The following is a 22,972-nucleotide window of genomic DNA, read 5'->3' on the forward strand; positions in this document are numbered from 1 at the left end:
GCGGGAGGAGTTGACTTTTCAAATAAAGAAACATTAATAGTTCGGTGAGCTCCTCATGTTATGAACCCTTGTTGCTTTAATATTTCCAGGCATTCGAGTAGGATACCCCATTTTGCAACGTAATTTGTGAGGGCTCAGTCTGTTGCTCCATTCACAAGGGCTGGGGTTTCATAGGTCACCTGACTCTAGGTGTCTGCCTAGGGCTGGAAGGTTCCTAAGGAACTTGCCTGGTGGAAAGCAGGTAAAATCCAGAGTGCAAGGAAAGCCTGGGAGATGCCTTCTGAACCCGGGCAGCCGTTTGTCACAGTGCTACCATTTTGGGCCTGATTCTGGATCCTTTTCTTATGCTGAGTGGAGCCTCACTCTGCAAGTAGCTCTCCCTCCACCCCTCCCACATGCACCAGGCAGGGTTCCCTCAACCCCACCCCTCATAGCTAGGGGACGCTGCCTTCCCTAGACCTGTCCCCCTCCCACACCAACAGCCACCACAACACCCACTGCTGAGGAGACCGTGGGGGTAGAAGAATCACTGATTTTTCTCTCACTTGAGAAATGACACCAAAACCTGGGCAGCTGGCTGGGGTGGGGTGGGCAAGGCATGGGGTGGATTTGGAGAGGAAGGGAAGGAAGAGTATTTTCCCCAGAAGATGTCACACATGGAAAATTTTTTTTGAGGAGAGCCCCCTGTTATACTTTCAGCAGCACTTCACTGATTGGTGAACTGAGGGAGACCCTAAACCTCCAATTGCAGAAGCTGGGGCTGGACAGCAGGGGACAGGTCACTCAAAATTGCCCTGTTCTGTTCATTCCCTCTGAAGCGTCTGGCAGTGGGCGCTGTTAGCAGACAGGATACTGGGCTAGACGGATGATTGATCTGGCCATTCTTATGTTTTCATGAGCATATAGAATTTTGTTTAACATTTACTTCTGCTTAATGTGACATTAATGTGGTTTAGGGAGCTACAGTGAAATTCAGTGGTATTGGGTAGCCTTTTCTGCTCTGTCTGAACTAATTGGTGGTGTCAGTCCAGAACCTAATGGTGAGCCTCACAAAAATTCACCCTCATGGTTGGCACCATTGCTGGTTGTTTCCGTAGAGGGATCAGTGATGGATACTCAGCTGACTTCTTTCGAGAAATGCTCCTTCATTGGCCTGTTCCGTGGATAAACTCCTTTTCCAATGGGGAGGAAGTGGAACTGGATACTTAACTGGTATGAATCCAGTGAAGTCAATGGAGCTGTGCTAATGTACATTAGCAGAGAATTTAGTCCCCAATACCTTTCACAAGAATTAAAGTGACTTAAAAAAAAAACTCTAAAGAAGAATCAGTGCAGAAAGTTAAATCCTGATAACCATTATGAACCTGTAAATATTTTCCTTTCTGTGGCAGAATGTCAGCATTTAATATTTCCTGATTTGGCATACTATACAGTTTGGTGTCAAGTATGTATCCATCTTAAATTAAGAGACTTGATACAGAATTCCTGTTAATTTCAATTCAATATGAGAGAGAGAGCGAACTTGCAATCCTAGCCCATTTTTGTAATCAATATTTTCTTTAAAAGCTGAAATTTAACTAAATAAGAGCTTTTGTTGTTTGAAATGTGACTGGTGTTTAAAGAGTTTATAGACTCCTCAGATCTTATACACTCCTCTGATCTGATATAGTTCTACACTAGCAGTGACAGCTACAGATGTGGATATGAGTCAGTGGATGAACAGCAGTGTGAATAGGACCTCAGTCTTAGCAACAAACATATTACAGTATTTGTTCTCCCATCTCAGAGTTTGTCTTTTAATTCCTTGTTTTGTTTTTATTTTCAGAAGCCTTCGAAATTGTAGTACGGCATGCAAGAAACTACACCAACACCATGTTTAGGAACCACTACCAGAACATGGGGTCCAGAGCTCTTAAGTTTGTTGGAGAACTTTTTACAGATATCTCGCTTTATATACTGGGCTCTGACATCAATGTGAATGACATGGTCAATGAATTTTTTGACAGCTTGTTCCCTTTAGTCTACTCACACTTGATGAACCCAGGCTTCCCTGACCCCTCTGGAGAAATGATAGAATGCCTGCGGGTAGCAAGGCGGGACCTCAGGGTGTTTGGTAACTACCCCAAGATTATGATGACCCAGGTATCAAAGTCATTGCAGGCCACGCGAGCCTTCCTACAAGCACTCAACCTGGGGATCGAAGTCATAAACACTACCGACCACTTAAAATTCAGCAAGGAATGTGGACGCGCGCTGCTGAGGATGTGGTACTGTTCTCATTGCCAAGGGCTACTGATGGCGAAGCCTTGTGCCGGATACTGCAGTGTTGTGATGCAAGGGTGCCTGGCCAGTGTTGTGGAGATAGATAACTACTGGAGAGAATATATTCGATCCCTGGAAGGGCTGACCAAAGGCATGTATGGAATCTATGACATGGAGCATGTCCTGCTTAGTCTCTTCTTGTTGATACAAGACTCGGTCGTGTATGTCCAGAAGAATGGAGGGAAGCTGTCCGCAACAGTGAGTTCTTTTAAATATTGCTATGTCCTCTTTGCTACAGCCATCTTTTTCCATGTGATCAGGCTATCCATTGAACATGTGGAGCCTCATGTATTTTAGAAAAACTTCCATTAAAACAAGCAACTCTTTCCCCCAGGCTCCCTCCCCCGATTCGTTCTGACTTCTAAGACTTACCTGAACCTGCCATATCACAGAACTGGGGTTAATTCCCAGCTCAGGCTCTGGGTTGTCAGGAGCTGGGAATGTGCAGTGGTGACCGAATCCCACTTTGGATCTCTCAGCAGCAGTTCCCATCCGTTGATTTCAGGTTATATGAGACACCTGGAGAAAGGAGCTTCATTCAGTCTGTGTCAGTTTGAGATGTGTGGCTGTGATGCTGAACATCTTGGGAAATGAATGGGGGATCCACAGGATTTCAGCTGGGGTGTGAAGCATGGCAGATGGTGGAGGAGGGACCATATTCCTTCCTAGTTTAACAGTAACTGTCTGGTGCCTGGTTGCTCCAAACACCAAGGATTGCACATCCTGTATGGTACAGTCCGGGGTGGATACAAATCCATGATTTTTTGTCTTTCAGATTTCTTTTATTTAAATGAGATTTTTTGATGTGGGTGTTTAAATTATAATGTTTTCTTTTTAAAAACTAATCCTGTTTCAAATGAAATCTAAATTTAATATAAAATATGTCAAAGCCTAAACTACTTATAATCTCTAACAATATTTACGTAAAAATAAATATGCGGAATCCATGAGCCTCTGTCAAAACCTTTTGAGTGAAAGGTTGCTTTTCTGTAGAAAGAAAGAATGAGGGGCAGGGAACATCTAGTTTTATAAATATATCCGAGTAAATCACATTCTTGTACTAAGGGATTGATCCCTTAGTGAGGGCCCCAGAGTCTGTGCTATTCGGTACAGAAGACTGGCAAAGTCCACACAGGCATTGGAACCTGGCCTCCGACCCCAGGAGACACCATCATGTCTCTCATTGGTGTCCTCCACTGAGCCCACCCGGGTGGTGTCATAATCCTATTTTATAGCTTCTCCCTATCTGAGCTCTGATTGGCTCAGTTCTCAAATTATGAATATTTATGACTACACCCACCATGGAAACTTCCTCTGCAGCCCATGGAAAAACACGGATCAGAAACGACCGGGGTAGATGGTTCTGGGCACTTCAAGTAAGTGGCCTTGCTCTGTCTCCTTGCACATGTACACAGAAAGACACACAAGCAGAAATTCATTAATTTCTGAACTGCCTCCCTCTCTGTCTCTAAACACGTACAGTACTGCAGCGCATAAGGCGTATAGGCTACATGAGCAAAAGTCTTGGATTGTTGTTAGTTCTTTTGTTTTCCTGGGGGGAGGGGCAGGGGAGTTATGTAACAAGGGAGAAGGAGCGGAGTGTGCAGCTGGAAAGGAGCAACAGTGGTGTGAAAGCTGTGGGAAGAAGGGACAATATTCTTTAGAGCGCAGCCTCTGGGATTGATTGCAACACCTGGGAACTGGAGAAAAAACCTGCTGTGTCTGCAGGTCATAGAATCATAGAATATCAGGCTTGGAAGGGACCTCAGGAGGTCATCTAGTCCAACCCCCTGCTCAAAGCAGGACCAATCCCCAATTTTTGCCCCAAATCCCTAAATGGCCCCCTCAAGGACTGAACTCACAACCCTGGGTTTAGCAGGCCAATGCTCAAACCACTGAGCTGTCATAAAGAGACCCTCTCTGGGAATATTTTCAAGAATTTCCTGTACATCTGGGTGAAAAAGGAACGGGTGTAATGTAAAGTTTAAATGGTGTGCCGAGGAGATGTAAGGACTGGCTGTCAGAATGAAACAGCATTATGGAAAATGCTCCTCAGATGGCAATGACTTTGAAGATGATGATGTGGACATGTCTGAACAACCTGAATCAGCTGGTTAGTAAACTTATTTTTGAACCATTCTTATGGACTGCCTAACATGTCCTTACTATGCTAATAGACGATAACTTAGATTATGGTCATAAGTTTGTGTTTTAAGTGGATTGATTGATTGCTTCTGAATTTCAAAATGTTAGTGGTCAGAATATAATGGGTATGTTAGTTTGTGGGAATATTTATCAAGTACATTTGTACGATTACTGCTGGACTTCTGACATGATTTTTTATTGCTCTATATAACCAAATATCTTAGGTGAAGATAACCTGTTTAAAAGTAAAGTTTTATTTAGGCCTTTATGAATTTAAACTTTCTGAAAACGTTTTTTTTTCTGAGTTGTTTGGTATGTTGCTACAAATAAGGGTTTAAATAGATTTTGAAAATCTTATGATTTATTATTAACTGGGTTTAGAATAAATTAAATCATTGAAACAGTGGTACAAACAGCTACAGTGGGAGGAATCTTTCATTTACAATCCCATTTTTTAAAGCAGCGCATTGAGTAATACTCAGGGAGTGAGAATGACTTGTTTTTATGATTTTGTTTCAGAGCCCATCTTAGACATAAGAGGTTGTGAATGTCCATCATCTGCAATGTGTGCACTTCAGAATCATCTGCTGCAACTAAACAGGTGTCAAACAGTAAATTACCCGTATCGAAAAAAATACTTTCTTCATCATCCAGTAAAACCATGGTTGAGTTCGTAACCAGGACCGTCAAATTCCAGGCAGACTCCTTAGATGAAAAGATTGCTGGGTTCATTTATGCAATAAATTCTCCTTTTCCCCTTGTTCAGAACAAACTTTTCATTGACATGGTTCAAGCATTATGACCAGAAAAAAGAAAAGGAGGACTTTGTGGCACCTTAGAGACTAACCAATTTATTTGAGCATAAGCTTTCATGAGCTACAGCTCACTTCATCGGATGCATTATGACCAGGTTACACTCCCCCTGGGAGAGAAGACGTTGCTGGAAGGTTGCTGGATACAGGGTATGAAAAGGGAACGGAACAGTGTGCAAAAAACATTGACGGGAAAGTCGTTAATCTGAAGGCAGGTCTATGCGTAAGACACTACAGTGCAGCAGCTGCAGCGGTGCAGTGAAGCACTTCAGTGAAGACACTATAATGCTGACAGGAGAGCTTCTCCCGTCGGCGTAGTTAATCCACCTCCCTGAGAGGCAGTACCTATTTCAATAGGAGAAGCGCTCCAGTCTACACCAGGGGATAGGTCAGTATAACTACTTCGCTCAGGGGTGCGGGGAGCGATGTAGTTATACTGATGTAAGTTTATAGTGTAGACCTGGCGTGAGCCTTGATGTGTGGAGTAATGTACACAATGATCCAACAATAAGTGCTGGTGTGACAGCAGAAAGAGGGGGGTCTGTCTTAGGGAAATAATTGATACACCAGGAAATGCCCATACAGCAGAGTACTTAAAAGAAGTATCCGTGAAAGCTGTCACAAACTGTGAACAAAAATTCAAGTGTCAGTTGTGTAGCTTTGTCACAGACAGTGCTGCAAATGTAGCAAAGATGAGAAGAAGTCGAGAAGAAGGTAACAAAGGGAACCTGAAACTTGTAACATATGGGTGCAGTGCTCATTTGATGCGTCTTTTAGCTAGCGTCTTGTGCAGAAATAGCAAAATCCTTACAGGAGAACCACTCTGCTTCAGCCTCGCCGAAGAGAGGAGGCGGAGCCAGACTGATTCTCCCCCAGGACGTACAGTGGAATTCAGTGGTCGACTGTTCTGAGCTGTGAGTTCAGAGCTGGCCCACTGTGACGAAAATTGGGACCAAATAGATGGAACGACCACGGCCACAGAAGCCAAGACTGGAGGAGAGAGCCATGTGGCAGACACGCTGAATACGCCGAAACTCGCTTCCAGAGCCCTGGACAAACCGCGGGGAGATGCCGCTGACATTTGGAAAGAACTTCAAGGGGCCTTGACAACAGAAGTACCCAACACCACAGTTAACCTGCAGGCAGGAAAGAGGCGGCTGGATCAAGCAAAGTACCAGGGTAGACGCCTAGCTGCTGGTGAAGATGCTGCTGTGACCTGGGCGTCTAATAATCACCAGCCACTCGTGCCACCCATAACACCTTTCAGGGCGGAAGGTGCCACTGGAGCACTGCGTGTTTGCTGACGCTGTTTTAAGGCGAGTCAGACCACTGAACCTGGGGGAGTCGCTAGCTAAGTGTCCGGAACCAGAGGCTGCTGAAGTGCTGACCCAGCTTCGGACAGCGGTAGCCTCTTCTGCAGGCACAGAAGGAATATTTACTTCATTTGGACAATTCATTCAAAGTTGAGAGATTGGAAGTTGAAAAAGAGGAAAACTTGTCTCTCTCTTCCAGACTGTGAATAAAAATGAGGAGAGAGGGGACGAGATCTCCTACTTTTAAAAGTTTGAAGGGCAGCCTAAGTAACTGAGGAGACTGTTTCATTTTTCAAGAGACTTAGGCGACAGGAACTTAAGCTCCAGTCACTCTCTGTTAGGCATATTTGAAATTTTTCCCAGGTTGACCTGAAATATTCAGTTTAATTCACTGACTACAGTAAATCCCTCTGTTTACTAAATCGTTTAATTGTAAATGTGAATCATGTTTTTATAAGAGAAGTTTAGGTATGCAAACATTTAAGGTTGTTTTTCTTTAATAAAAATAAATTGTATCTGCTGTTTGTGTGTGTTTAATTAAGTTCCAGTTACCATCCCAATGCGGCTTGACACAAATTGTGAGCCAAAAAAGAGTTAATTATCTAGTAAATAAGCAATAAATCATTCACCATTTTCTAGCATACTAAATATGTGCAATCAATAAGGATCTGACATATTCAGCTATATAATTGCTTCGATAAATGTATATGGTTATAGTGTACCCTGATAGGTTAGCCCTCCCTCCCCCAAGTACCCAATCTAGTGTAAAAGCTCTATTTAGTTGTAAGTCAACATGGTTTAATGGTTATATCAACCAATGAGAATGCACCTCTAATTAGAAAATAACTGAAGTACAAAAGGAAAAGTGGACTAAAATAGAAGATTTTAAATCCACCCACCCTGGTATTCTGTGTTCTGCATCACTACAGTAGGTAAGGGGTCCTCTTTCCTACTAATGCATTCCCAATCTTGGCTACATATCTCAGATGTGGGAATGTTTTATTATTTATTAGAAGTGACCCAACTTTTATATTATACTGTGTGAATTTCTGAACCTCTCTGGAAACTGTGAGGCTTTCTTGTTCAGAAAATACCATGGCTTTTTTTAAACACCAGGGACAAATGGAATGCAGTAATATGAGACTTGTTTTGCAAAGGAAAGTTGTAAAGACAAGATTGAATTGCTCAGCACAGGTATGGTAGAGTGTGTGAGGAGACTGTGAGAATCGTATCCTTGTTTGCTTAAAGCCAGTTATAAGAAGGCCGCTGTTAGCTGTTTGTTCCTGTCATTCTTGACTGCTGTTTACAAAAGAGCTGTATTTATATAGGTCATTGTAGTGCTCTCACTGGAAGTAATTCTTGTCTGTTTTGGGGCCATGAAAATAGATTTTGAGCTGTGCTTGGCATTGTGCCATTTTTACTAATTTAAACTGTGTTACGTGCCCCGTTTGCTCAATGATCGCCTAGCCCTTATCCGTATGTCGCAGATTGAATTCCCCCAAGCACGAAACATGACACGGTCCTAATCCTGGTTGTGAAACTGTGTGGTAGGACCGTGCCAATCCTGTACCTTTTTGTAATTGGCACAAATAAGGTGTGGCCTATTCCCACTTCTCAACCAAGATGTAAGGGTCTGACCTAAAGCCCATTGAAATCAGTACAGTATTAGCCTTTCCTAATAGCATAGGGGCTTAGTGAAGTCTCCTGATACTAACTGTGGTCTAGATTGTGCTTACATGTGGATGTGTGACGAGTGTGATGAGGAAGGTAGAATCTCCTATTACCAGTGGTTCTAGGGACAATGGCACCTCCTCCCCCCACACCTGCAATGTCCCAGGAACAATGTTCAGTATATCTTATTTAAAGTTCGTTGCAATTGTCACTGCTCTAGTGTATCCAAGGTCCTCACCGGTGACAGCCGCAAGAGCTCTCGGATACAGACCGTGCTACAGTGTATTGTGGGTAACAGCAGATTTGGGCTAGGCATGTCCTTGCCTGGGGTCAGTGCCTTATTACTGACGATAAAATGGGAAATCCTGCTACTGTACCGCAAATGTAAACAGCACCCTGCCGAGCAGCTTCATTAAATGATGGTGAAACTAACCTGCTAAAGCCTGAAATTCCGAGTTAGGCTGGACACTTAGGTTCTTAATCGCTAGTGTTTGGCTAAAAGGAGCAACTGTATAATTTGAACGCAAAAGCGTTGGCCTTGATTCTTCCGCGCCTCTTTCTTCTGTGAAATTCGGTTCCTCCTTTCACACCATAAACAGAATTTTAACTAAGTACCAATGAGTTTAATCTTTGCAGCCCCTCTGAAAGCAATGGGGTTGCTGAGGGTGTGTCCGCACATGAACCACGACAGCGGCATGGTGACTCCTCTGCAGCTGTGTCGCTGTAGTGCTTCCGTGAAGACGCTAACTACGCCAAAGGACAGGCTTCTCCCGTCGGTGTAGGTAATCCACCTCCCCAACAGGCAGTAGCTAGGTCAGTGGGAGAATTCTCCCATCGACCTAGAGCTGTCTGCACTGGGGGTTAGGTCAGTTTTACTGTATCGCTCAGAGGTGTGGATTTTTCACACGCCGGAGCGACTTAATTTTTCCATGCTTGAAGGCATGTGACATGCAGAACCTTTGTTATAGATGGTGATACACAAGGAAAGACTCCACCTTGCCTCTTGGAGCCCAGCTTGAGCTTCCGTGGCTTGAAGTTAAAGGAAAAGCTTATTTGTACTTGTAAACTGAGCTCATTTGACCTGGAAATAATGGAGACAATAACCATAGAACCCCAGAACCACAGTGCAGGGGTCGAGTGCCCCAGGAATGTGCTGGCTGCTGCTTCCCGCAGCTCCCATTGGCTGCAACAGTGAACCGCGGCCACTGGGAGCTGCGGGGGGCCGTGCCTGTGGATGGTCAACGTAAACAAAATGTCTCGTGGCCCACCAGCAGATTACCCTGATGGGCTGCGTGCCGAAGGTTGCCGTCCTCTGTTATAGAGGGAGCACATTATAAAAGATTGGCATTTCAGCTGGGGCACAAGTGTGCCTTTAAGAACATTGCACACCCTCTTTGCACCTGCAAACCTGGACATGCTCATGGGAAACTGCCAGGGCAACTCTCCCTATGTGAAGGCCAGCTGTGGTTTTGCAGGCATGTGCAATGTGTGTGGAGATTTGTGGCCTTGGTAATTTAAGCACCTAATGATCTGGGTTTTTTCTTCCTGATTTTTTTTTTTTTTTTTGCCACAGGAGAGATTTATAAATTGTAAGGCCAGGAGGGACCACTGGGATTGTCTAGTCCGATTTCCTGCCTAACACAGGTCCTAGGGCTTCTCTGAATTAATTCCATGAAGTATCCAGTTATGCATTTATCCAGTGGCAGAATATGGCTCTCAGTAATACTGTTAAACGTGTAGGTCTTGTCCTTTGCCTGATAGCACACGCCTGTTTGGGTGACTGCTTGGGTGCGGAGTCCCACTGAAGTCAATAGTGGGTGAGGGCAGCAGTACAGTAGTCCCTTTGTGCACTATCAGTTGAAGGATTAGAGCTGAAATTTCCTTTTCTAAATTAAAAATCCTGGCGTATTACAACTCCCCCTCCCCCCTAGTGCATAGCGTGCCAATTCTTCAACTCCGTACATAGCTGGACACTTCTGTGAAGTTCAATTTTTCTTAATACCTGAGTGATTTTTTTATTCAGTGAAGACGTGTTTGAATGATAGGAACACAAAAGATAGAATTGAATCCCACAAGCCCATGGCCTTGTAATCGTCACTGGAAAAAGGTTGGCTGGGGGGGGGGGGGTGTTAAAGTTTATTTTTAAAACGTAGCTTCTAAGACTTTTTTATGTCAAATCCGAGCCCCGAGCAAACGTCTGCCAGGGGAGGTATCCGCTGTTCAACAGGTTTATGAGGGAAGTGCTGATACAGCTTAACTGTACCATTGCAAATTGCCCAGCTTTGATACTCTATCTGCATCTGAGATATAGATCTTTTGCCCTTAAGTTGATTTAACAATGTTTAAATGGAAGTTTCCCTGTTACATTTTTCAGCACACATTGAATTTCAAAGAATATCCCTGGAAGCAAACAGTAATATTTACCGTACCCTCTACGTCTGATTGGTTTTTGACACTGTTGTCATATCGAACTATAAAATGCCACAGGAGTACTCTCTGAAAGTGAGGGGCTCTGTTGAAATGCTGGCTGTTCACACTGGTAACCTTTATTAATCATGTTGGCCACAAATATTTTTGTAGCCTCTGTTCAGGTTATTAAGGATAATGACAGGCAGTTTTTATTTAATTTTCATTGAGTTCTCCATGATTTCAACTAATTTCATCTCCCATGCACATAGGCCCGGATTCACAAAGGTGCTTAAATGTCTCTCTCTGTGGCCCAAAACCTCTAGGTATTTGAAGCTGTCCACTGTGTATAAACTCTTAGAGTCACTGGGCCAGAGAGAGTGGAGGGGGGGACCCAGGGCCAGTCCCCATCAGCATCTCCCATAACTCAGTTGTTGCAGCAAGGGGGCAGATCCCTGTTCAAATCCTTTCTCCCCCTCAAGCACATCCCAGGCACTGGGCACCACCACCATCCCCTCCTCTGGCCATTGTGATCGTCACAAGAAATGCCCTAGGTGCCAGGTTCCAGGAGATTCGTGCCCATTTGTGCATAGCTAGTGGCGGTAAGCACTTCTCTGCAGTCTGGATTTAGGAGCCTATCTCCATGAGGGGGTGGGGCTGAGAACCCCCCTCCTCTCATCAGCTCCCTGCTTACCATGTTGGCTTTTGTGAATCCCATTCTCAGGTGTCTGTCTGTCCCCATGCATTACATAGGGAGCTTTATGGATTGCAGAGTTGTCCTGGGATTTTTCTAGGCAACTCAACATTAGGCATTGCAACACTCAGTGTCACAGTGGCTAAATACCTTTCGGAATCCAGGCCACAGTACTTAGTCTGCAGAAGAGAAGAGTAAGAGGGGATTTGATAGCAGCCTTCAACTACCTGAAGGGGGGTTCCAAAGAGGATGGAGCTAGGCTGTTCTTAGTGGTGGCAGATGACAGAACAAGAAGCAATGGTCTCAAGTTGCAGTGGGGAAGGTATAGGTTGGATATTAGGAAACACTGTTTCACTAGGAGGGTGGTGAAGCACTGGAATGGGTTACCTAGGGAGGTGGTGGAATCTCCATCCTTAGAGGTTTTTAAGGCCCGGCTTGACAAAGCCCTGGCTGGGATGATTTAGCTGGGGTTGGTCCTGCTTTGAGCAGGGGGGTGGACTAGATGACCTCCTGAGGTCTCTTCCAACCTTAATCTTCTATGATTCTATGCTTCTGTAAAGAAGATGGTTTTGTGGTTAAAGTACAGGACAGGGGCTTAGGAGGAATGGTGTTAACTCCTGACTCTGCCACATACTCGTCATATGACCTTGGACAAGTCACTTCATCCCTCTGAGCCTCGGTTATGCATCTTTGAAATGGGTATAACACTTTCGCCCACCCTATTGTTTATCTGGATTGTTGTAAGCAGGGAATGACTCCTATGTCTATGTATGGTGCATACCATAATAGGGTCCTGATCTCGGTTGGATCCTGTAGTTGCTGTGTCATGCTAATAATAAATAATACCAGTGGCTTGGCACATTCACTAATTTGATTAACTCAAGGGATGGTAGCAGACTATAAAGAAACATAGGATATTTCTGATTACAATACTAATAAATCAAACAGAATATTAAAAAAAAACAAAAAACAAAACAAAAAAAACCCTAACCAATCAAACCCTGAAGATGCATGAAGAAAACTTCAGTTCATCCACAACTGTCATACGTGTGTGCCTTAAGTTAGGCACCTATATCTTCATTTTCGGGACCTATATCAATGGTCTAATTTTTTCGGACATGTTGAGAACTAGGCAGCCCCTGCTGAAGTCTGTGGAAGATGCTGAGAGCTGAAGCTGGTCAGCATCTTTGAAAATTAGGCCACTCATTCTGGTGGCCTTAGACAGTCACATCTGAACATTTTGGCTAGTCAATACTGCCAAATCTAAGCATTCACAAATCCTGAGTCAGCCCTCCTATGAGCTAGGTTACCTCAAAACAATAATAATGTGGGGTTCTTTTTATTTGCCTGATGATTTTTCAGTCTATAGGGTTCACATTTTCAAGCTTTTCTTCTTAGCCAGGAGAGCTAGAAAGGTAATTTTTGAAAAGGAAAGCTGAGATTCTCATGTAAATAACATGAGTCCAGGAGCTGGTGCTTTTTGTAAAATAGCAAAGATTCATGATGAAATTGTAAGATTTTGCAGTGCCGCTGTTGTGTCCATCTCATCCAGGAATAGACTTGTCGTGGTCCTTGAGGGCCAAATCTTGGTCTCTTTGGGCAGACTGAAAAGTGCAAGGAGGAAATGAAAAGAGGTGACGAGGGAGGTGGAGCTAAGTTGTGCAGGGCCTTGCAAGCAAGGATGTGCTGCTTAAATGTTGGGTGAGAATGTGTGGGAATTTCCATTCACATCGTAAATACAGTATACTTTGGAGCGGGGATAAAGTGTGATGAATACTTGTGCCTTACAATAGCTCTCTAATTACAAAGCGTTATCTAGAACAAAAAGAGGAGGAGACTTGCCGTTCTGCACTGGGATTAACTCATGGATGAATTGCTGGAACATCAAGGTAAACAAAAGTCCAGATGGATAAATACAGCAGAATCTGGGTTCCATCTATTGCAAATACCATCAGGAAGCAAAGCAAGCATATACCCTAGAAAAGGTATACAAAGTCCACACGGAAATATCAACTTTTCCTCTTAAATATGCTGATCAGTATTAGGAGCTTTTTTGATTGATAGATCCCAAATCATCTGCATCACCCCAGCCACCACTTAAAAAAGCAGCCTCTTTTGGGGTAAAAGGCAACAGCGTGTGGCAATGCTACACAGCAGTTTAGAACAGGAAACAAAGCCAACCTGAATTGCGGGTGGGGCAACGTTTGGATACAGATTTGGAAGTGTTAGTGTTGGTGGGCGCACACTGAAAGATTTGGGTACAAGCCTATATATAGCCTTAATCCAATGAAACTGCAGGGGGGGGATTTCAGGTACTCAGAATTTAATCGACCGAGCTGCAATTACGCGGCGTGGGAGACGGTTTCCTTGGAATCCTGATGGGAAGATCATGAAAGTGCAGAAACGAGAGTTACTGTTTTGGTGTCAATGGCACCACTGAAACGTGCTTAATGCTGGCCTCAATTGGTCGGGAAAGTTGCCTGGAAACTAAATTCAGAAATACTAAATTAAAAGGACTTCTGCAGGCAAGGATGAAAATGTCATCTGTCGCATATGGTGATTCTAAGGTATTTTCGGAGCTGTCGGCCAAGGAGCCTACTGTTCACACAATGGTAGTGATGTAATTTTTACAAGCATTCCTTAGATGCTGATTGCGCCTTTTAAAACTTCTGTTTGACTAATCTTCCTTTTGAGATGGCTCTCCTGGTGACCGGGAGGAAGTTGCATCTCTTCTAGGAGTAGGATCACAGTGCCAGGTGTGATCAGTGCACAGCAGGAGCTCTTACGAGTTTCCCTCTCTGCTAATAGTTAGATTTTTCTACACTGGAGCTTGTGAGAAACGTCTAAGGAAAGCTCCAGCAACTGCTTTGAAATTATGGCATCGTTCAAGAAGTCTTTTTTCCATTAGAGCTTCTGAGATCAATTTCTTTGTGCCGTTGCTAGTGCAGGTTCCTTTATATTACATTAGCTCATGGAGTTGTCCGTTGGCCATACTGCCGCGATACTTTCCGTTTCATTATCGGAAAGGTTTAATCTTCGAGCTGCTCTGTAATTAATTTGTGCAGCTAGTTCTGTTCACTGCAAATACATTTGAAAAATGTGGGATGTTTCAGTGTTCAGTATCCCAGCACCCATTCACTGCAATTCCCAGGTGGGTTTTTCATGCCTGGTTTTGTTGGTCACTTTGTGGTATATCTTGTAACATGACTGATGTAACAGATATGATATTAAAGCAACGTCTGTCAACCCAGCAGCATGAAAAATAAATCTGGTCTTTGAAGACAATCTTAGTAAAATTCCTGTTGCTTCAAAAATATCTTGGCAATGTTAAAATTATTTAGTTAAAGAAGTTTTGATCTTAATGATTTTCTTAAACAAGTATGATAGCACCTTGCAAACATAGTAAACTGTAAGGCACTGATTTTGACCTATAAATTCCTGCTTTGTCTGGGCCCCGGCCAGGGCAGAGAGAACAATGACTGGAAAATTATTCGTGAATACTTTTGTGCAATCCAACATGTTGGTATAATCTTTTTGGCACTTAAATCTTGAGTAAAATTTTTAAAAGCCTCTAGGTGACTTAGGAACAGCAGTGCATATGTCACTTTTGAAAATGCGATCTATCCTCCTAAACATCATTGGCTCCTAAGTCCCCTTTGAAAGTGGGACTTGGGCTCCTATGTCACTTACGCGCTCTTGGAAGCTTTACCCCATGTCTAGACTGAGGAAAGAGGTCATTGTTCATCCACCATTGGCTATCAACCATGACTTTGTCCCTAGTTTACACAGAGTTAACGCCTTTTAACATGCAACTGTTGGTTGTGCTTAATCCTATGATCCCCTGTCCAAAAGCTCTGATAACGCCATCATTCAAATACCCCCCTCCCATTACCTCTTTCCCGATGAAATACACTCAATTCTAATTATCCTTCTTATACCCTTGTCATTTAGAGAACACTAAAAGTGCCTGGCTCTTTGGACCTGTGCTGCAGAGAGGGTGCAGTGCATCTGAATTTCCTGTGGGTCAGATTGGACTTATTTTACTTTTGTTCCTGTTAGTACTAACGTAGTTGGGACGAAAAAGGAGAGGAGTCAAGCTGTGTTTATGACTCCTTTGTTTTGGTTGTGCATTGTACAATATACTGTTAAATTGTTTTTGCGGGATACCACTGCTAAATGATGATTAAACCTGTCAGTATAAAAACAAATAGAGTGAGTTCACTGATAACACATGTGATTTTTAAATTTCCATCTTAATTTTTTTGCTTCATTCAAATGCCCCGTCCTTTTGAATAGAAGTGTTCTATCTTCTAAGACCTTGTTCCACTTGAATGGAGTTGGCAGTGGCAGCCACTTAAAAAAAAAGTTTATTTCTTTTCTTAACAGTAGCTTTTAGAGGTGTCTTGAACACACATCATAGCCAGTTCATAGAAGTCCCTTTGTTGAACTCAGTTGGTGCCCAATCCAATAACCACTGAAGCCAATAGCAATCTTTCCATTAACTTCGATAGGAGTTGGATCAGGTCCTTGATGACATGCATATCTCTACTAATTTATGCAGTGAGAATAAAAACCGCTTCCAGAGGCTACTGTATTTTAAGGGACAGTGTATCTATCACTTTTTAAATCAGGCATTATGTGCAGTAAGTGCAAGGTTGTGGTGGTTAGGTGCTGCTTGTAATTATTTGAACTGGGAGCACTGGCTGTTGGGAATCTGAAAGGACAGGAAACAGGAAGTAGGGGGGTGGGGAGTTGAATGGGCTGAGTGAGAGCTACCAAGGGTGCAGCAGCAGCTTGGTAAAGAGGTTCCACTTTAAGAATAAAGGCCTATTGAAGTTTGTTAGTACCTTGTCTGGTTTGTTGCAACAAAGGTGCATGTAGGTTATAAAGAGCAGGATGCCTTGCAAACGTTCCCAGCTAATGTCAGAAGGAGCCTATGAATCCACTTTAGTTTAATGCTTTTTTTTGGATCTGTGCAGTCATGCCCTTTCCAGTGGCTAAGGAGAGTCAGAGTATATTGCCACTGCTGCTTTACACTTAGATCCTAAGCATTTCAGAAGCTCTTTTGTCCTAATGTGCTCGCATTTTGTGGTACGATGTTAGCTTGCACAGCTGTAGACCATGCTAGAGAAGGCGACTCTCTGTGATATAAAGCAAATAAAAATGTCAGAAATGAAATGAATGTGGTTTTATTGCACAACTTCTTGTACACTATCCAACTGCTTTCACCACATAAAACAAATTTTTTTCCCATCTCATGGTTGTATTTTATACACGGAGACAATTTTGGCTCTCCCGCCCCGATCTCCCTCCCTCTTATAATGTGATGTAACTTGTGCATTCCTCCTATTGCCCAGGTGGGAAAGGCATTTCTCCATTCCCACTCAGTGAAACCATGAAGGAGGGGCTCCTATAGCCCTGGCACAGGACCCCAGTGAAGTACCTGGTACAGTTCCGTCCCAAGGACTTTCCTGAACTGAAGTCTCCTGTAGTACTGGACTAGTTTGGACTAGTAACCCCCAGGGTTGACCAGAATGACGTATTTAACGGCTTGTTTGAATACTTTTGCAGCATTTGAGAAGCTTTATGATTTTGAAAGATTCAGTTATGTTGTCCAATCAACTCCAACATTTTGGGAATCCACCCCATTCACTGTATGGGCCCAGAATGTTCACAGGTGCTCTAAGACATTGTGAGCTTTGCCTACCAGCTGATTAATTCAGGGAGCTTGAAAGCAAGTTGAAGAGACTCTTTCGTTCTTCTGTTGGGAGGAAGAAGAAGCAGAAAGAGATTGGGGAGAGGTTAGGGTTAAACAACTGGAGAAATAAATGACTAGGGCTGTGAAATAGACTCTGCAGGGGAGTGGAGGACCATAGTGGGAAAGGGCCAAAATTTTCAGCCTTGGGTGTCTAATATTAGGCACGCAAGGGCATAGTTAGCCACCTAAGTATCTGCTCTGATCTGTTTCAAGGGTGTTGAGCATGCACAACCTCACTGGAGCCAAGAGAAGCTGTCAAGGTCAGCTAATCGGGTCCCGTATTTAGATCTCCAAACTTTACCAAAGTTGTTTAAAAGATGATCCTAAGGGAGATCCTGAATAACTAACTCATCAACTTCTCCCACCCGATTGCCCTACACATTAACAAGCCCCCTCGGAGACCCTACCCCCAAGTGCTCACCTGTGGTGTCGGTTGGATTCGGGGGGCTTGAAGGCAGAAAGCAAGTTTAGAGCCAGGGATTCTTGAGGCAGCATGGCGTGGCACCCATCCCTTCCCTTCATGCCAGCCACACAGCTTGGAGCTGTAAACAAACCCTAGCTGTGTGTGACAACTAATGTAGTCAGTCCCCTTTTTATCCTCTCTCCTGGGGCTGGTGTGACTACACTGCCTTATGTTTCTTAATTGCCCACATATTCTTTTTTCAAAAAAGGATGTAGAAAATGTATCAGACGCTAATATAGCCGACTACACAACATTTCTGTGGTTCTCATCCTAATAGCAGTGACCTCCCAATATCTCTATTAATACACATTGCCTATTAAAAAGATAATAATAATTAAAAAAAAATCTACTTCCCTTTTGTGAAGATTTTATCCCTGCTAAGATCTGCTGCTTTGGAAAGCTAGACTCATGTTCATGAATATCCATCTATTTATGCTTTTTACACTAAAACCTCTTTTGGCCTCATTATCTATGACTGTAATTTCCACTAAGAATTCCATCTGAGGTCAATCACAGGGCATCTCTTGTGTTAGCTGCTCTGAGTTTACTTCCAATGACAGTAATCCCCAGGAGTGCTGCTATCTTAAAATATAACTAACTCTCCAATTAGCAATGCTGCCAAATACGCCCAGAACAAAACAGAAATGTAAAAGTGGCCTTCAGCAATGCAAAAAGAGTATACAGTGCTGTCCACTCTGAGTGGCAGAGTTTTTTTTCTTTTTTAGTCTCTAGAAAATGAAGTTCTGGGTAGCAATGAATTTTTCATTTAAATTAAAATTATCTGTAGGAGTGGCTTGTGTTCAGCACTGTAAAATGTTCTCTCACTTTCCACTCTGATTGTAAAGTGGTTCGAGAAACTGCACGAAAGACATGACATACAAATAAATTGAAATAAAGGCTGGGAAAACAATAAAGGTTGGCTTTCCAGTTATCCACAGCAGTGAGTGCACAGGCTCACTGCTAACAGAATTCCGGAATAATCTCTCTTGATTAGTGCCAAATGAGCTCTGAGTTTCTTCGGTGCCATTTTTCATCTCTAACCTGCTTTTGCCCACTAATAAACCCTTGGGGGTGCAAAGTCTCCCCTCAGAGATGTGCATGAGGGCAAAGTTTGCCTCTAACTGCATTATTGTTTGACGGGATCGTTTGGTTGAGATGTGACTTCAGGAAGCTGGGTCTATAGCCTACAGCTATTTTGGAAAAGCTATTTCCATTTTAAAAAGAGCAGCCGCTGAATTCAGCAATTATTTGTGCAGGTGTATCTTTCTAACCTAATCAGTTTTCACTCCTAGTTCTCTAGCACTCTGGCTCCCCTAGTAGAAATAATGCTTTCTAAGCACTGAGCTGGAGAGGCAGTGTGCAGTGCATGAGGCCAGAGCCTTGTGGTTAAGGACAGGAATGCATGGCATGATTTAAATTGTTGGCATTACTTCTTTGTGGAGTTTATTTACTCTTAGACTGGATATTGACCTGGAAATTGAATCTCTGTGACAGTGATTTCTTTGTTTTTCTTTCGTAACTAACTTATGCTGTTATCTCTTACCAGTAGGCTGTGGTAGGCTTTAAGGGGTCTGTCTGATCCTCTGAGGTGCTGAGTGTCCTCCACTGCTATTATCTTGCAGTGGAATGGAACATCTTCCAGGATCTGGGCCTGGATTTTTCAGCAGCTCTTTCTGATGGTGGCTATGGATTACTAGCATGCCGTTCTCATATTACATCCCACCACTTTTTGGTTTTTATATGAGGGGAAAAACGGTGCCCATTTCGTTCGGTTGTCAAAGCTAAACACTATTGAGGTTCTAAGCAACCGCAAGTGAAGACGTCCAATTGCAATAGCTTCTTTATGCCTTTCAGAATGAAAGAGAAATGTTGGCTAAAATAAAATAATCAAGAGTTAGTCTGGCCCAGTGCCAAGCCCCTGAGAAGGCTGTGTCCTTTGATCTTTTCAAGCCAGTATAGCAAGAAATAGATGAGGAATCTCCGGGGCAGAAATAGCCAGCGTAGCATAAAAACTGATGTTAGCGATGGTAATATTGTCTCCAATGAAGTTACAGCAGGGATGAAGCTGACCTAGTGTTTCTTATGTAAAGACAATAAAAGCCATTGACTGGGTGCTTTGTGTCACTTGTATGATTCTGTATGAAAAGAACAAACATGTTTATAAGGTTACAAGCTGGGTTTAGTATTTAGCTCAACACATCTACCTTTAAGCAGGTCGAGCCATATAGGTGTTCCCCTCGTACTGCTGCTCAGCCCTGTGTAATCAGTGGGATTGCACGGGCACAGCTAAGGTCTCATTTGATTCTTGTTCTATTTTAATAGTGAAGGAGCAAATCTTGCTGGTGGATGTATGCCTTGAGCTCAGAAGCCATGACCGGAGCTCTGTGATGGGATAGACAAACACCGCACCTGCTAGGAAGGCCTTAAAGAGCAGCCCTGAGCTCATTTAGCCGGGCCCGACTAGAGCCGAGCTCCGTGTTTGACATAAGCGGAGGAAACCCAGCAGTCGAGGGCTGTTGGCGAAGGAAAGCAGACAGGCTGCATTTGTGTGGGATACGGGGCCTGGCTCAGGCACGGGGCGGATTGTGACCTGCTGGATCCCTCGGGAGCAGGTTGGGCTGGCCTAGATGATTTGGCTGGAGAAGAGCCATGGGAGCCGGTCACCGAATGAACAGCTATTGGAGCTGGGTGTCTACCTGCATGGAAGGGGCTGACGCTGAGCCCATCTGGACTTTGGTTTAGTGTGTTTTTGGGATTTGGACCAAGTGACTCAGGGTCTGTCTACACTGCAAAAAAAACCCCTGCAGCAGTGAGTCTCAGAGTCCGGGCCAACTGATGTAGCTTGGCGCTATGGGGTTAAGAGTAGCTTGGGCCGGAAGCTGCGCCATGAGACCCACCTGCCTCGACCCCCGGCTGGGTTTCAGAGCCCAGGCTCCAGCCTGCGCAGGCATGTCTACACTGCTATTTTTAGCTCCGTAGTGCAATCTCGAGTCAGTTGACCCAGGCTCTGAGATTTGCTGTCATGTTTTTTTTACAGTGCAGCTGTACCCTCTGTTACCCTGGGCGGAGCTGAATGTGTTAAAGTGACCCGACCGGAGCGCCCAGTCACCCCTATGGCTGGAGCAGGCTGAAGATGGTTGTGGGAAAATTGAATTAGAGACCGGGTTCTTGCATGTATCGTGCCCACCACAAGGCGATGATCAGGGACAGATGCATGGGGACAAATTGGAATTGTCACAAGCACCCAGGGAGGTCAGTGGAAGCCAGTGGCAGAAACTGGCCCACACCTAACAAGAAGCTTTGTCAAAGACGAGTCAAGTTTGAAAGGTCTGATGGTCCGGGTCCCACTGCAGCTTGAGTGGGATCAAAATGCAGCGTAAGTGGCTCCGTTCCACTGTGTGGGGCACAAGGAAGTGGGGTAGGCCGTGCAGGGGAACTCAGCCCCCGTGTGCCCTTGAGGTGAAGAGCTCCACGGTTGGTGTTTTCCACAAGAAGGGGGAGCAGCAGTTTATGGCCAGTGGGTCTGTGAGCTGTGGCGATACGCTGGTGAGTGGGAGCACACCCCATGGGCAGCACTAGTTTGTGCTGGTGCCCTGTCTCTGGGCTGGATTCCCCCACACCCCTCAGGCCATTGTTGCTGGGCAGGAGTCTAGAATCCCACCTGGAGTTATAATGGGGAGGCTGCGGCAGCTCTGATGAGTAACCTCAGTCTGAACCCATTGGTATCCGTCTGCTGTGGCCTAGCCTGCAGAGCTGCCCCATGCTAGGGACCGCGCGAGAGGCCTTCTCCCTCAGAGAGACCCAACGCTGCCTAGAATTCCCCTGATGTCCGGGAAGGGGAGCACGGCACAGAACACCCCTGCGTCGTCATCCCTCAGCGCTGCCGGCCCACATGGAGGGAGTGGAGCCATAGCCTGCTAGCTGTCTGCCCTCCGTCAGGTGAAGTGCCCCTGGGGTGGCAGGCTGCCTAAGCAATGACTGCAATGTGTGATATTGCAGAAAGGCCAGAATCGTTCAGAACTGGCCAGCGGTAGGTTGAGCAGCTGTAATTAATTCAGGAATGTAAAGCCCTTGGATAGCTTCAGATGGAAAGTGCTATCTGTGCAAAGTGCTATTTTCCAGCTGGTCAGCCTGACAATTGCCCTGACAGAGGCAGGGGGGAGGGGCACTCCAGAAAAGTGGCTGGCTGGTATTGCAAGGGTAGAAGATACGCATGCATGTTTTCAATCCCAAAAACCCTGCAATAAAATTTTCCTCAATAATGGACAGGTGGGAAATGTCATGGGCAACGTGCGAACTGAGTTGTGGCTAAAAAGATACACACAGATTTAAAATTCCACTTTATCACTGAGGTTTTTCTTCTCAGTCCTGAATCATGTAACTAATACTGATTTACTGGAATTCACTGTTGCCAATTGGGTTTATTACTTACAGGTTGATAGAGTTAATAAAGGTGCTATAAGAAAGTCAAATCCATCTTCCAAAACAGTTGCACGCAAATAGCGTGCTGTTAAGTGTGAGTCACTTTTTATGTCTTAATCCCCTATGCGAGACAGCACCGTAACAAGGTTAAAAGCATGCACAGCTTTCCATTATAAAGATATGTTCAATCAAGCAGAACCTAATCTAATGTTGTATGTCATTCTGTAATTCAGTTGTACTAACTACGGAACACATGAAAACAAGATGTGTGACAACAAAGTCTGAAAAAAGCCCCTAAGAGAGAAACATTTGTATAAAATAATTATTTACATTTTCAATAAACTGGATTTGTCTTTGAAAAAAGAATGAATCCCTTTATTGTGAAAAATCTAATACGTCTTTTGTACCTTGTGTGCCACATTTTCAGTACATTATCTCTGTACTGACCTTTAATTGGATTAGACTGGAACCAATTTTAAGAAAAAATATTTTTATATAGATCTGGTAGCTTCAAACATAAGAAAAATCTTTTTCCATAGGTTCTTTCTTTTTTTTTCTGTTGAATGTAGGGTTTTGATAAGACCTTCCTTGGCCCTGCATGGATTAATTTTACCAGCAGCTAATCGCTGTACTGAGATTTTTACTATTTTGCTTTATTCACAATTGCGACACTTCTATTTTAGGCTTTATTTGGGAAGCATACCTCAGAATAATGAGAGGAACAAGCACCCCAAATAGGGTGACCAGGTGTCTGGTTTTGGACCGGAACACCCGGTTGAAAAGGGATCCTGGCAGCTTTGGTCAGCACCTACTGTGTCTTACACCTGTTAATACATCCCAGAATCATATTAATCTTCTTTGCAGCTGCCTTATGTTGTTGACTCGTATTCAGTTTGTAGTTCACTATAACCCCTAGATCCTTGTCAGCAGTATTACCACCTAGCCAATTATTCCCCATTTTGTAAT

General features: G+C 43.9%; 1 protein-coding gene across 1 annotated transcript in view; it reads left to right on the top strand.

The window, feature by feature from the left end:
• Window positions 1-22,972, top strand: part of GPC3 (glypican 3) — a 280,435-nt gene that overhangs the window by 140,615 nt on the left and 116,848 nt on the right. The window contains exon 3 of the mRNA XM_077826537.1: window positions 1,826-2,520. Within this exon, the coding sequence (XP_077682663.1) occupies window positions 1,826-2,520 (695 nt within the window). The remainder of the gene's footprint in view (window positions 1-1,825; window positions 2,521-22,972) is intronic.

Source organism: Eretmochelys imbricata, chromosome 9 (assembly GCF_965152235.1).
Source record: "Eretmochelys imbricata isolate rEreImb1 chromosome 9, rEreImb1.hap1, whole genome shotgun sequence".
Classification (NCBI taxonomy): Eukaryota; Metazoa; Chordata; order Testudines; family Cheloniidae; genus Eretmochelys; species Eretmochelys imbricata.